Source organism: Habropoda laboriosa, unplaced genomic scaffold (genome assembly GCF_001263275.1).
Source record: "Habropoda laboriosa isolate 0110345459 unplaced genomic scaffold, ASM126327v1 scaffold10, whole genome shotgun sequence".
Taxonomy (NCBI): Eukaryota; Metazoa; Arthropoda; class Insecta; order Hymenoptera; family Apidae; genus Habropoda; species Habropoda laboriosa.
In genome coordinates, this window is record NW_017100129.1 from 1 (window position 1) to 15,743 (window position 15,743).

Consider the following 15,743-nt stretch of genomic DNA (forward strand, 5'->3'; position numbering starts at 1 on the left):
ATATTTTCCATTTGTAAATGAAATACCATTTTCTACTTGAAGTACCAAAGTTTATTGTTGGAATCCTCAAACAGACTGCAACACACGGCCTTGAGTGCCGCATCATCAATCGGTGCCGATTCTTGAGAGTTTAATTTACGACCTCGCTATATCGTGGCCCCAACTATAAATCAAATTTTCACAACAAGCTCAGATGAAAAAGTTGTAAACCCACAAATTGCAATTTCTTCCAAATTTTTTGCACACGTCATCTAGTAAACTAATCCTAACTTCGAAAAACCTTTTGTAATAAATTAGCAAAAAAGGCGTGAAAAAACGGCCGTCACGCTAGAAGACCCCCTTAAGGCGTAATGTGTGGAGTAGCAAGTGGCTGAATATTTATACGATTAGAATTCGTCGCTGTGCCTGTAATAAGCACTACGTAAAATTTGTCGATAGAAATTTTCTCTTTCACGTTTTCTTTGATTTCGTAAAAGTGCGTGTTTCTACAAAACTCGTAAATATCGCGGCGCTTTGAGTCAACTTTCCAACAAAACAGCCGGCGCTTAAAAACGTTAACACGTTGACTGTCGGAGCGATTGAACAGCGACTGTCTTCTCAAAAGCTTCCATTCAGTTACTCTACGATCCTCCCAATTTTTTCGCTAAACAATAAAATTTCACGTTGCGTTACTCTCTTCCTGACGTGCCGCGAAACCGTAAAAGCTTGTAAAAAAATTGCGGTGTAAAGTAGAATGTAGCGTGATACGCCGGCGTATCTTACAACACAGGTGGAAAAGACGGTGTTCACGTTGGCAGCCGTCGCGTTAAAAATGCCCACAAAACGGAGGAACCGTATTTAGAGGACGAGATATAAAATTCGTAGAGTGTAAATAAGCGAGATAATCGGGTGCACACAGTAGCAGGCGATTCAAATGTTTCCCCACGATACGAACAGTTCATCAACGTCGAATCTGGACGTTGAATCGCCGCTGCACGCCGGCGATTTTGCAACGGACCGTTTTGCATGGTCACTAAACCGTTGAGAATTAATCACCGAACGTTTGCCGAGCAGACAGAACGCGGCTGACGTACGTGTCTGCGGTGGCGGTCGGCGTCGGCACAGTAGTCGTCTTCCTCTGGTGGTGGTGGACCAAGAGGCAGAAGGAACAGCCGCCGTCGCAATGGCGAAAGGTGGGCGAGCTGAGCGATCTGGTCGTCTATCCGGTGAAATCTCTGGGTCCTGTCAGAATGAACTCGATGGAGTGCACGAAACTGGGACTGAAGTCTGGATGGCTGCGGGACAGGACGCTGATGGTGATCGACTTGAACGGACACTTCGTTACGGCGAGACAGTTGCCGAAAATGGTTCAGGTGAGTGGATTGTTTGGAAGGAGAGTTGCGTGGACGGAGAATTATTTGGTGGAAGTGTGAGAGAAGAGTGTCTTTGGGACTGAACAGGGAAGGTTTTGGAGAGATTTTGAGGAAATTTTGGTGTATGGTAGTATTGAGAAAAATATTCGACGAGTATTTATTTTGTATCGGCACTTGTTCAGAGATAAGGACTGAAAATCGCTCTCAAAGATTGAAGAGTGAAGGAAGAGTGTTTTTGGGACGAAAAGGGAAGATTTTGAGGAAACTTTGGTGTATGGTAATTCTGAGAAAAATATTCGACGAGTATTTTTTTGCAGCGACAATCGTTGAGAGTGAAGGGTTGAAAATCTCTCTCAAGGATTGAAATGCGAGTGTTCAGCGCGTACATAGTATTTATCGGTTTTATTTTAAACTCTACTCAATACGCTTCAAGCGGTAAATTAATGGAAGCTTGAATAGTTGGGGGTTGGATGCGAGATATAATTGCAGTTACCCCTTCACTCAATTTAATGTTATCATTATTGTGGCTGCAGCGCGGTATTACAAATTTTTACCGAGAAACGTGGTTTTTGTTGAAAGTGTACTGGTGTATAATACTTGTGTGTTTTTGTTTAGCTTAATTTATGTCTTATATACAATTTTTTGGCGGGGGTGAGGAACGCGGATTGGTTCTTGTGGTCTTCTGGAAATAGACCCGGAAGGGGTTGCTATCTTTCCATTGGATCCCCATTTGCTAGAGTCACCAGCAAGGTGACCGCCTACGATTGATCGTGGATCGCCAGGTACCGATGGGAACCTCGGGTGACGTCCGGGAATTTCCGCGTCCCTCGACCGTAACAGGTAATAACTTTATGAAGCGCCTTGACCTTACCAAGGCATGCAAAATTACAATAAAAAATAGAAACGGCATTAAGCCGAAATTAAAGAAGTATATTGCTTAAGTTTAAAACATCGTAGAAAGTAACCGATGGCCGGTGGCTTCATAAACTTATTGTGTTACGGGTTCTTGGTCTTCTTCGCGCCTAGGGTCGCATCATAAACGTTGTTACAGTGTAACAGCGAGAGAAGAGTGTTTTTGGAACTAAAAAGGGAAGATCTTGGAGAGATTTTGAGCACCGATTTGAGGAAACTTTGGTGTATGGTAATTCTGAGAAAAATATTCGACGAGTATTTTTTTGTATCGGCACTTGTTCAGAGTTAAGGACTGAAAATCGCTCTCAAAGATTGAAGAGTGAAGGAAGAGTGTTTTGGGACGAAAAGGGAAGATTTTGAGGAAACTTTGGTGTATGGTAATTCTGAGAAAAATATTCGACGAGTATTTTTTTGTATCGACAATCATCCACAGTGAAGGGGTGAAAATCGTATTCGAAGATCAGAGATAGAGGAATAGAGCAAAATTGAAAATTTCTGTATTGTTCTTATTGTAATCTCCCATTTTTTAGGGCGATTTTCATCCCTTCGATACACAGAATTGCACTTAAAAAGAAATACGTGTTAAATATTTCTTTGAGTTCTACCATATACCAAAGTGTCGTCAATATCGGCGATTGTCACTTCGGGACGTTCCCTCGTTACTATAATACCGTGAGAACGAATGGATTTGGATGGATGTGGCTGAGCGTCTCGGAGGAATGTCTGCGTAAAACGAGAACGACATAATAATAGAGACAAGAAGAACGTGCGAGTACAAGAATAAAAGAGTCAGCAGGTGTGTTAGAACAGCGTAAAAAACAGATTAAAGACAAAGAGTCACAGCATACTTAATGAGAGAGACAACGAGGCTTCCAGAGACAAGAGCACATTCCTGCATAGAATTATATTAAGTTCACCTATACCATTGTATTATTTCTAAACTATATTTCCATTTCAAATCACCAAACCTTGCAATACTGAAAATTATGCCATTTGACTCGAGAAAGATAACGGGATTAATTAATCAAAAGTGAATTGGTAGATTTCTAGCATGAAAAGGTTGAGTGCAAAGTTGAAGGCTTGTTCCGAGATAAAGTGTTATGTTAGACATCTCAGAGATAAGGTTCACATGTATCCAAGAGGCTCGTTGAAGAAATAATTTTCGTCTGCTTTTTACACGATGCTGGCTGGATAATGAGAAGAATAATTATTTCTTCAAAGCACCTCGATTACATCGTCTAAGATAAGATTGCGATCGGGTAGTTGGTAAATTATCTAATCTAATCGGAGTATCTCCGACACAAGTGAGAAAGGGAGACGTTTCGCTGTTGCAACGAGGGAAGAAAAACAAGATTCTCGAGGAGGAATTTATCGCGAAAGCTGGCGGGAAGAAGATTGGAAGAAGCTGATCGGTGCGCGATAATCGTGGCCATTTTACACCGTTTCCCGCGTCCTCTTCATGGATCGTTAAGTCACAGTCTTGGACGCCATCTTTGGATGTTTCCTCCTCGACTCAGGAAACGCGAAACTTTTATAATCGAAATTAACGAGCCGTTTCATCGTTGTAAAAAACTTGAGGAATTAACCGGCCAGGAATCGGACGCGGAGTAATTCGCGGTGAACGTTTTTTCTCCCTCGAGTCCGAGCAACGACTTTGTTTCGCTCTGATTGAACCTCGTTCGAGAGTTTCCAGATTTCGAAGATTTACATTCCGATATCTCTCGGATTTGCAAATTTCTATCGTTCTCCTGGTTGCAGGTAGTACGGTTCGAGGATTCTTCCGGGTGTAAACCGTGTCCGAACGGAAATTGGTTTTAAGTATACTGTTTGAGTACTTACGAAGTATTTTAGAACCAATTTCCTTTTGGACACGGTTTACACCTGGAAGCCTTAAACAGTTTACTGTTTAAGTGTTATACTCGCAAAGTATTTTGGAACCAATTTCGTTTTGGACACGCTTTACACTTGGAAGCCTCAAAGAGTTTACTGTTTGAGTACTTGCAAAGTATTTTGGACACGCTTTACACCTGGAAGCCTCAAAGAGTTTACTCTTTGAGTACTTGCAAAGTATTTTGGACACGCTTTACACCTGGAAGCCTTAAACAGTTTACCGTTTAAGTGTTATACTCGCAAAGTATTTTGGAACCAATTTCCTTTTGGACACGCTTTACATCTGGAAGCCTCAAACAATTTACTCTTTGAGTACTTGCAAAGTATTTTGGAACCAATTTCCTTTTGGACATGCTTTACACTTGGAAGCCTCAAAGAGTTTACTGTTTGAGTACTTGCAAAGTATTTTGGAACCAATTTCCTTTTGGACACGCTTTACACCTGGAAGCCTCAAAGAGTTTACTGTTTGAGTACTTGCAAAGTATTTTGGACACGCTTTACACCTGGAAGCCTTAAACAGTTTACCGTTTAAGTGTTATACTCGCAAAGTATTTTGGAACCAATTTCCTTTTGGACACGCTTTACACCTGGAAGCCTCAAAGAGTTTACTCTTTGAGTACTTGCAAAGTATTTTGGACACGCTTTACACTTGGAAGCCTTAAACAGTTTACCGTTTAAGTGTTATACTCGCAAAGTATTTTGGAACCAATTTCCTTTTGGACACGCTTTACACCTGAAAGCCTCAAACACTACTGTGCGGAGCTCAGGAGCTTGCCCGCAGGGCAGTACAGGGGCAAGAAGGGCAATTCACTCGCACCGTCTAAATCTACATGTCGTGCAATTTTAAATGATCCGATTCGTCGATGTTATTGTGTCGGCCAATAATGACAATACGTGTGCCCTATTTTTACGATTATGTCAGAGAAGGTGGGCTTCTGGGAATGTGACCTAGTCAGTAGGGATGGGATGGAGTACCTCACAAGTAGATTTGTATCCTCTATTAGTATTTCGGAAAATAAAAACAGTACTTGCAAGTAATTTTCCTGAATCTAAACGAGATAGATTGGAATTTTTTATGAGTACTTGTAGAAATGAAAAAGGTACTTGCAAGTAGACTCGAACACTGGTCTAATATGAGTACCATTACTTAAATCTGCTATAGAATTCTTATTTTCAAGATTCGATTCTTTCTAACATCGAGCTACTTATAAGTACCTTTTCGAATCCTGCAGGTACTCGTTCTAAATTCGAAAGCAACTTGTATAAAATGATTGCATTGCAAGTATACTCACTGAAACTTCATTCCTTCTGAGTAGTAATCGAAACCCACGAGATGAAACTTGGTTATTGAAATTGACAAATCAGATCTGCATTCATTCCAGAGGCAAACTCCTGAGCTCTAGACCAGTGTTCTTCAACCTTTTAACACCCGCGGCCCGGCGAAAATCGGAGAAATATTTCGTGGACCGGCGTCAGCCAGAAATAAAAACCAATGTAGATAGAATTTTATTTATTAAATCTAATGTTCTAAAATTACAATTTTTGGTTAGTCGACATCTGCTGCTGCTTCTTTGTAAGCAAATTTGATATACGTGGTTGCAGCGTTGTTTCATTTGATTTCTCTGTTTGGTTTTTATTACTGATTCATTTGCTATTTAGCGAATTCTTGCGGACCAACGGTTGAAGACCACTACTGTCTATAATACATCAAACCAGGTCGTGAAAGCCTGAAAACTCTCATTTTCCCGCTTATCAACGAGACGAATTAACGGAGTTTCTTTATTAAAGGTGTCACCTAGTATCTCTGGTACAGTGCTCACGCTATCCGCTCCTGGAATGATGTCAGTAGCCATCGATCTCTCGAGAATCAAAGGAAAAGGATTCCGTGTGGCGGTTTGGGGCCAAGCTGTAGCCGCCTGTGACTGTGGCGAAGAGCCAGCTAGATGGCTGTCACGTTTCCTTCTTCAAGAAGACACTGGATTTAGATTGGTTTACTACCCCTTGGATTATCCGTCGCGAGAGATCAGGTCGAAGAACAGACTATTCTTCACGACTGCTGATGATACTGTAAGCTCACTGTTTAATCTAAATATAAAAACGAAAATTTAAACGATTAATACATTGTTCGTTTGTTGAACAGGGCGCGTATCCAGACGCTACCAGTTATTGTCTGATAAACGAAGGCTCGGTAGTCGATCTGAACACTCGATTGGAAGATGCAGTTGCTCCGGAACAGTTTCGACCGAATTTCGTGATAAAAGGCGCTGTCGCGTACGATGAAGATAAATGGGGATGGGTGAAGATCGGAGATGTCCTCTTCAAGACCGTGATGCCGTGCACGAGATGTATCTTCACCACGATTGATCCTGAAACTGGGACGAAGAACCCCAAGGCTGAGCCTTTGAAAACGCTGAAAAGGTTGCCTTGAAGTGCACTTCTTCCATTGGCACGATTTGATAAATACGTTTGGCGAATAACACTTTGCAATATTTTTTAAATTTTACACTGTAACTATGCTTTACTTGGCGTTCGATGATTGCATTATTGTGGAATCGGGTACTCCATATCTAAGCATACAGGAGCTAGAACGAGGAAAAGTAGAGAGAGCGCATTGGCGCAGAGTCCCATTCGAATGAAATTGGCAAATATGTACCACTTTGCAACATTCCTAAATTTTACACTGTAACTGTGCTTTACTTGGTGTTCAATAATTGTAATATTGTGGGATTGAGGCCTGTGGAATGGAGGAAAAATAGAGCTTACAATTTACTGATATTTCCACAATTTAATAGAAATAATTTACCAACCAGAGCTCGCGGGTTTTTTGAATTTCAATTGGATCTCTCCAATTTTTCCTCGCCTTCTACATTACTCCATCTTCAATCCAAGGTTAATTAACGCAATAATTTTGTTACAGTTACAGACAAATAACGGATCCAGATATCCGCCCCTTAACCGGCGAGAGTCCAGTCTTAGGAATTCATCTTGGTCTAAGGAGTCCGAATGGTACCGTGCGATTAGGTGACCCAGTCTACGTCGGTGTACCTGACGTGCAACCACTCCTCTCGCCTCCCTAGCTACACCGATGGGCTTCTTGCGAGGACGAAATCGGCGTCACCGAGGAGCCCATATTTTTCCCAAAGCCAGATTTAAAGAAGCTGAAAGAGGGCCTAAAGGAAACAGTTGCATGTGAAGGACAATATTTTATGGAACAATTCAACGCTCCCTCTGTTAAGAGGTGATTTAAATGTACGCGATAGTCGCGTGATATCGATAGTTCAAACCTATTTGCCAAGTGTATATCGCTTTCGAAGAAGAAAATGCATTTATCGCAAAAGAGTAAACTTAGCGAAGCTATTTTTGCTAAATGTTGATCGTGGGATCAACGTTACTACCGGAGACAATATGATGGCGTTCGAGTAACGCTGATTTTGCTATTCCTACAGTACTTGTATCGAGTATATATATATATTATATTATCGTAAGAAATAAACGAATCGCAGGGAAACATCTTTTTTTTTCTTTTCTCGTTCTTCTTAACCTGTTAACTGTGTCCACCTTTCCACCTTTCTTAGAGAGATTGAATCTCTCTAGTTTATAATTAAAAATGAGCAAGAATTATAATCATTTACTTCCTCTTCGTTCTTGCAAATGCGAATACGATGTATTTTACATTTAATACAGGCGTAAATAGATTACCGTGTTCTAAATCAACAACGAGTTAACTCGCGTTGCACAGTTAACAGGTGAAATTCTCAGGTTAGAAAGAACACGCGTTTATGACAATATAATATTTATTTATTTACACTACAAAACAACAGGGACGATTTACAATAAGATAGATAATGCGTTCAATTCGAATAGATCAACACACTTCCAAGGTTATTTCATCGACGATCTTCATTCTCTTATCGTGTCCACTCTCGAGAAGAGATATAAGAGAATGATATCGTTCCATCTCGAGTGCGGCGAATATGTACGAGTACACGCAATATCTACGCGATATAATCTCAAACTCTGTTCACTTTTGTACAATGGTTATAGGATCTACTTGATTCGCTCTTCTGGTCACCGCGAATAGTGCCTCGAAGAAATAATCTGACAAGGAAACATGACCGCTGAACGAGAGGGAAAAAAAGCCTATTGTATGTGTGTGTGGATCGATCGAGAAGAGAGAAACACGATCAATGCTTCGTACTGTTGCATACCGGGAAAACAGCTATGTACAAGTTCACTCGAGATTCTGCTCGACCTTACGCTATCTCTAAATCAGCAAGGTACGACAACAAAAGCAAACAAAAAATCATTCACAATTGAAAGAATAAATCCTGAAGAATGTTGTAATTTTAAAGAAATTTCCAGTTTCATCGGTGTGAATCTCGGCAGTGGGAACTTTCTAATCGAAGAAACAAAATGGGCTAAGCTACGTAGAGAGAGAAAGAGAGTGCGAGTAAAAAGAAACAAAAGATTAGAGAGAAAAAAAATTACACGTTGGAGGACGAGAGATAGGAAACGAAGAAAGAGAGAATAGAAAGAGAAGCGAGGCAGGAGGATAGGCGGAGGAGAGACAGGTGATCGCCGCGCGATCTGATGTGACGAATGAACTCGGAGTCGCGAGGTTTACGCCTTTTATAATTGTTTCACGTGGACGATTACGCTAATCATCGACGTGACACGTCGGACCTCGGGGACAAGGGGGCAACGCGTGAGGCTGGCCGCGTTGCCAACGTCGTACCCGTGTTCCAGCTTGGAGAACGATCACGGCTCGGCTAAATGGCTCCCACGTGGCTCCCGAGAGTTTTCAGGACCATCGATACTTTTCTTGTACTTCCACATCCTATCGCTGTCGCGCGGCGTTGACCTCTAAATGATGGAAGTGATCAATCTCGCCTTGAAGTTCACGATGCGCTCGCTTGTCGCTGCCAGACGCTGCAAAAGGAAACGTTTATCCAATTAGACTTCACCGTTCACCAATGAAACGCTCGTCTTGCGAAAGAAGAGGCGAAGTGACACGCGTCGAGAGATTTATCTTAGGAATTCTGTGTGTAGGATTCCCAGAACTCACGAGTCGAAATACTTTTAAATTAGATTTAGCTCCTTTGCGCAAAATTTAACTTTTAAGTTTGATGTTATAAAATCACCATTGCTGTGTGTGAAAAATACTGTAAATAAGAAGAATAAGACGTTCTTCGCTCTTCTTGTCTCTAAAGAATAAGAAACGATCACAGAACGAAGAATCGAACTAATTGAAAAGCAACGATGCAGTATTCAATCAGTTACAATCAAGCATTTGACGAACATACTTTGCTATTCATGTTTGACACCAGAAGAATTACATTCAGACTAGTTTTATATTAGTACACTATTATGCAATACTATTTTGTTCTATAAATACATATGACTAAAAGTAAATTCAACGCAAAAACGTACTCTACATTTTTTGCAAAATATAACACATTCAAATGTTATGAAACGTTCTTCAAAAAACAATTGTTTTAGGATCAACGTGTAAGAAGAACTACGTGAAGGAATCTCTTCTTTAAGCTTCCATGCGATGGCTGAGGACTCAGGAGTCTCAGGATCACTAGCCAAATGAAGAAAAATTCCGTCCAATTTCACAGGACAAATAATTCAGCGGCAAGTTCGAAAAAACTCGTACAAACAGTGTCGGTGAAACGATAAAGGAAAGGAAATTTCTTTCTAATCCAAGCCTCACTTCCTGATCTTATCGTTCCACGTAGACGTTCTCTATGCGCTCGCTTGGAACATTCGATTTTGGGCGCGAAGAAAATTTCAACAACAACTCGAAGAATCCCCAAGTGAATCACGTCGGTTCTTTCTTCATTCGACATTCCTTCGTCCAGGCGACAATTTCACGACTGTTCCACGTAGAACAAACGTTCGCAACGCTTTCGAAGAGACACGTTACAGCCGCTTTCGACACTTCTTATCCACGCCGGTTTCACCGTGACGAACGAAAGAAACGACGATCGATCGACAAGTGGATCCAACGGAGCCTGCGAGTTTCCGATTCGCGGGTGAAGCAGACGAATTCCGCGCGATGTACGAACCGTGAACGCTTTCCAGCCGATGCCCGCTTCTTTTCAGCGAGCACGCTCCGCGAAGGTTGTGCATAATAGGTGCGATTAACTTTAATAACGCTCCACGCTATAATACTATCGTACACCTTGCGTCTGTTTTTTTTTTTTTGTTTTTGTTTCTCCTCCGTTCGTTCATAACGTTGTGCTTTCTCTGGTTTCTCGCCTGGAGAACGTTCCGTCGCCTCGACGTGGTGTAATAAAGACGTGGACGATCAATTACGCGCGACACGAGCAAAGAAAAACACGGAACGGAGTGGATTCGTTTTCACGCGAATTCTTCGCCTGTTCTTGTTTTTTTTTTTTTCGCACCGCTTTCTTTACACCGTTACTACAGTAACTGAACGAAAGTCGCTGGAAAATTTTGTTCATTTCGGTTCTGTTTTTCCCCGTGTGTTGCTCGAAATGGCGAGAACGATCAATTAGACGAGCATCTCGACGATTTTTACCGCGAAGAATAAGCGTTTAGTTAAAAATGGACCAGTTTTTGTTTGAAATTGTGTCGTGAGAGAATTGTCAGGCGTAGAGGATTGGAAAACGTGATTTGAAACACCTAACTAGCCTGTTCTCCGCGTTTTTCTTTTTCGTCGATCTGTTTCGCTTTCGATTGGAGTTGACAATACTAGAGAGGAATGCTTGGATCTTTGACGAGTGGCTGTAATCATCTAAACTAGAACGCTGGCACGTGATAATGTGTTATCAATTGTACGAACAGTTTACTGCTACTTTTAGAAAGCTTGCAAACACCGTCGATGGGTCTTTAATTCTGCTAATTGAAGCAGGTGTTCAGAAAGCTTTTCGAAAGATATTTAGAGACGCGATGAAACGAAAGATGTAATAATAAACTCGTTAATATTCAGAGGAATTATTGGACTTCATAATAGAAAGCAGAATGTTTCTGTTGGAACAAATATGACACGTATACGAGATATAGTACGAAAGACGATATAGTGCGGTCGTAAAGTTGGTCAGAAGTCGAAGTAACGATGATTCAGGTGTTCAGAAGATTAAGTTGACAGAAATATGAGCTGTTAAGGACCTTAAATCTCGGCCAGGGCCATACGAAGGGTATCGAGATTCCTTTCGTAATTTTGAATCTGAGGGTTCCTTGAAGACACGATATAGAGCGGTCGTACATTGGTCAGAAGCCAAAATAAAAGATTCGAGTGTCCAGAAAGTTAAGTTGACAGAAATATGAGCTGTTAAGGCTCTTAAATCTCGGCCAGGGCCGTACGAAGGGTATTGAGATTCCTTTTGTAAAATTAGTCAGAAGTCAGAGTAAAGAAGATTTAGGTCTCGAAGAAATTGAATTCACAGAAATATGAGCAGTTAAGGACCTAAAATCTCGGCCAGGGCTATACGAAGGGAATGGAGATTCCCTTTGCAAGGAATCTGAGCAAGGAATATAGCACAGTCGTAAAATTAATCATAAGTCAAAGGAAAGAAGATTCAGATGTCGAAAAAATTGAATTCACAAAAATATAAGCTGAAATCTCGGTCAGGACCGCGCAAAGAGTATCGAGGCCCCTTTTGTAAGGAATCTGGTGGTTTCTTAACGCTCATGCCTCGCATAATCCTGGAAAAAGTGCAATTTTATTTCATTATTTTCGCTTTATCCTATTCTATACCAAAAATCTAAGTCCCAACATCACAAACAAATAGAATACTTCTTTCTACAAACCTAGCAAATAAAAAACACTAAAATCGACCATTTTTAGCGCATCAACTCAAAAGGAATACGAGCGTCAAGGGGTTAAAGAGGACGATCTACTCGAAGCATCGCTCTAGGACGAAGGATCAACAGAAATCGCGATGAAATGGAGCTGTTGAACCGTGCTCCTGGCAATATCGCGTGCCAGGAGCCACGTAGCAGCTGCTTGCATAAGTCAGCCGGCAAATGGACGAGCTATTTCATAGAGAAAGTCGCTTACATTTTTGCTTTCTATCGATCCTGAGCGGTTGCGCAACAGCCTGGTTTCATATCTAGAACGACACCGAGGCACGCGTCACTTTTGACTGAATCCTCGTATGAAAAATTCCACCGTAATTCATTCAGAGATCTCTTCTCTCTTCGTTCGCCGAGAAAATTGCGAATGCTTCCAACCTTTCGCACTAGCGTCACAAATCTTTCCTTTTATTTTCGCAATTAACTTCTGTCGTTTGAACTGCGAAACGTTGCGATAGTAAGCATGTCTCGCAACGTGGACACTCGTGTTAAGAGCAGGCAAATCACTCCGAGGAAGCAAGTTGACGTTTCTAGGGTATTAGATAAGGATGAGAAGCAGTGATTAATTAGGTATTTTGTAAGCAAGCTGTCACGATGTTTCTATCACAGCCTATCTAACTTTCGACAACCTGTTTTCACATCGGAATGCCAATCCTAATCGTTCGCCGCGCTCGATATTTCTCCCCGGATCGAAGGGTCCTGATGCAATTACCGATCAGAATCGCCGATAAACTCGCGTTAACGGAAGCAAAAAAAAATAGAAAAAAAGAGCAGATAAACTTAATATGAACAAATCGTAGACAAATATTCCGATCCGAATGACGATAACCGGCGGTTTCACTTTCGAACAAATCGCTTACATAAGTCGTGGTGAAAAAATAACCCGTTTATAGAGAGAACAATTCAAGTTTGACTTTGCAGAAGGATTACGAATGCTAGAGGAAAGGGTTAACGGTGCTTTGTTCGAGACTCGTCACGCCGTGTGGCTAGAAAAAGTCACTTCGTTTCGCCGACTTGAAATGTCGTAACATGTGGCGTATCGATCGACCCTTTTTCTCTTTTTTTTTTTTTTTTTTTTTTTTCTTTATTCGACATGTTCTGCTTTGTGTCTTCCCTGCTTCGTTAAGCATAATCGACTTTTAGCCGCAGTGGTTCGACCGTTGATTACCGCAACGCGATCGAACCTGAAGGAGAGTTTCATTCGCGTCGCTCGTTTGCCCGCGGTGAAACCGTTGTCTTTGTGAAACGTTCTTTCACGATCGTTGTGCAAATCGTCGGTGGTGATTTAGTCGGTGGATTGAGTTACCAGAGTTGTAGCGAATGTTTCGGCATCGATGAAAGAATACCGTAAAATTTCTTATTGTAGAAGAAGAAAGAATCCTTGGAATCCGGGAGAAAAATTCGCAGAGACAGAGAAATTCGCTTCTTTGTTCAGATTGAAGTATGAAATTTTGCGCTGCTGTAGTGAATGTTTTGCAGTGATCTCTGGGATTCACGGTGTCTTCCTTTTCTACGTTTGTCATTGTCTTCACGTCGCGAATTTAGAGCGTTTGCGAAGAAAACGAAAGTATGAAATTTTGCGCTGCCGGGGCGAATATTTCAATGATCTCTGGGGTTCACAGTGTCTTCCTTTTCTACGTTTGTCATTGTCTTCACGTCGCGAATCTAGAGCGTCGGTGAAGAAAACGCCTCGGAGTAAGATAACTAAAATATTCAATTTTCTGGGATTCACAGTGTCTTCCTTTTCTAAGTTTGTCATTGTCTTCACGTCGCGAATCTAGAGCGTCGGCGAAGAAAACGCCTTGAAGTAAGATAACGAAAGTATGAAATTTTTGCGCCACCGCTCAGATTCACAGTCTTCCTTTTCTACGTTTGTCATTGTCTTCGTGTCGCAAATTTAGACCGCTTGCGAAGAAAACGAAAAGTGAGATAACGAAAGTACCAAATTTTCTCTGCCCCAGCGAATATTTTACAATGATTTCTGAGATTCACAGTGTCTTCCTTTTCTACGTTTGTCATTGTCTTCATGTCACGAATTTAGAGCGTCGACGAAGAAAACGCCTCGAAGTAAGATAACCAAAGTACGAAATTTTGCGCTGCCGGAGCGAATATTCAATGATCTCTAAGATTCACAGTGTCTTCCTTTTCTACGTTTATCGTTGCTTTCACGCCGCAAATTTGGAGCGTCGGCGAAGAAAACGAAGAGGGAGATAAATCCACCGCGAGAAAAATCGCCAAAATTTCGCACTCTGAGCAGAAATTTCTCGCGTTCGCGTGAAAACACACATAAAGCACCGCGAAAATATCGCGTCGACCTGGAGATTCCTTCATACTCAACCTACTCTTTTTACAAACAAAAACAATGAAATACTCACAAGAATGAGATCCTGAATAAGGTTCGAAATTCCTCTGTTCGCGATGACAAACAACCTGGTAACTGGTCCAGGAACCGCTTCCGGAGTTTCCTCGGCCTTTCCAGCGACGCCGCCAGAAGAGTTTCCTCCACTTCCGGCCACGAGCTGCAATTACAATCGATCCACCAATTAAACAAAATCACCGTCGAAATTGAACAATTTGTTCACGGGAAGAGTACGAGAGAAGATGAATGATAGACAAGTTGCGAAGATCGTTTTCATTCTCATCGATCGTCGCGTGAATCGTTGTCGTATATTTGAAATGAGGAAGATAGTTGCAGTGTTTGTAGCAGCTCCACGTCCAGCTCCAGCGCTCCCGACACTACGGTGCTTTTACATCCTGAATCCTACTTGCGGCCTACGATCCATCGATCTTGCTGCTACGATCCTTACGTGCGCTCCTTCGGCTCGTGACATTGTTTCCGGTATATGTATATATATATATAGGGTGTCCATACACTTACAACAGCAACATCTTTGTTTGTATTCACTTGTTTCGAAGGATAATAACGATATAAGTGAGTATGGACAACCTACAAGGTGCAACAATACTAAAAATATATGTATATTCACCAGGACCCATAAGAGATAATAAGATTACTGTGATAATTACAGGCAGCATGACGCACGCTCGATCATATACCCACCTTTTGTGATACGGTCGTTTCGTTTCAGACGTTGAAGAAACGTACGTCACGCAGCGTGCTATCAAAATTACTACTAGAAGAATTCGTGTGGTTGACCAAACGACTCAGCTAACTGTGAGAGTTATCGAGAATAAGTTTGTGTCTTCGAGATTTCTTCGAACGAAAATCTCCTTATTTTCATTAACGAAGAGATCTTTTCGAACGAATATCTCTTATTCTTCCTTAAGAAGAGATCTTCGAATTATCGGAAATAAATCTGTTTGCTTGAGATATTTTCGAAGGAAAATCTCGTATCTTTCCTAAAGAAGAGATCTCTTCGGAAGAAAATCTCTTATTCTCTCCAAAGAAGAGATACTCAAGTTACTGAAAATAAATCTACTTCCTCCAGATCCTTTCGAACGAAAATCTCTTCTCTCCCTAAAGAAGAGATCTCTTCGAACGGAAAATCTTTTATTTTCCCTAAAGAAGAAATCTCTTATTTTCCTTACAGAAGAGATCTCTTCGAACGAAAATCTCTTATTTCCCCTAAAGAAGAGATCTTTTCGAACGAAAATCTCTTATTTCCCCTAAAGAAGGGATCTCTTCGAACGAAAATCTCTTACTCTCCCCAAAGAAAAGATCCTTTCGAACGAAAATCTCTTCTCTCCCTAAAGAAGAGATCTCTTCGAACGGAAAATCTTTTATTTTCCCTAAAGAAGAAATCT

At 41.3% G+C, this 15,743-nt stretch overlaps 2 protein-coding genes across 2 annotated transcripts in view; one reads left to right on the forward strand and one right to left on the reverse strand.

Moving 5' to 3' along the window:
• Positions 1–1,053: 1,053 nt before the first annotated feature.
• Positions 1,054–7,653, forward strand: LOC108579291 (mitochondrial amidoxime-reducing component 1-like; the record flags this gene model as incomplete). The annotated part of the gene is made up of 4 exons (XM_017942836.1): positions 1,054–1,352; positions 5,943–6,221; positions 6,295–6,572; positions 7,072–7,653. Coding segments are annotated over 4 exons (1,016 nt in total), but the record flags the coding sequence as incomplete, so codon positions are not given.
• Positions 7,654–8,620: 967 nt separating this feature from the next.
• The window catches only part of LOC108570894, a 20,366-nt gene continuing 13,243 nt past the window's right edge, over positions 8,621–15,743 (reverse strand). Inside the window, exons 6-7 of the mRNA XM_017932863.1 lie at positions 14,354–14,497; positions 8,621–9,083 (exon numbers count right to left, since the gene is read on the reverse strand). Coding sequence (XP_017788352.1) covers positions 9,018–9,083; positions 14,354–14,497 — 210 coding nt within the window. The 3' untranslated portion in view covers positions 8,621–9,017. The remainder of the gene's footprint in view (positions 9,084–14,353; positions 14,498–15,743) is intronic.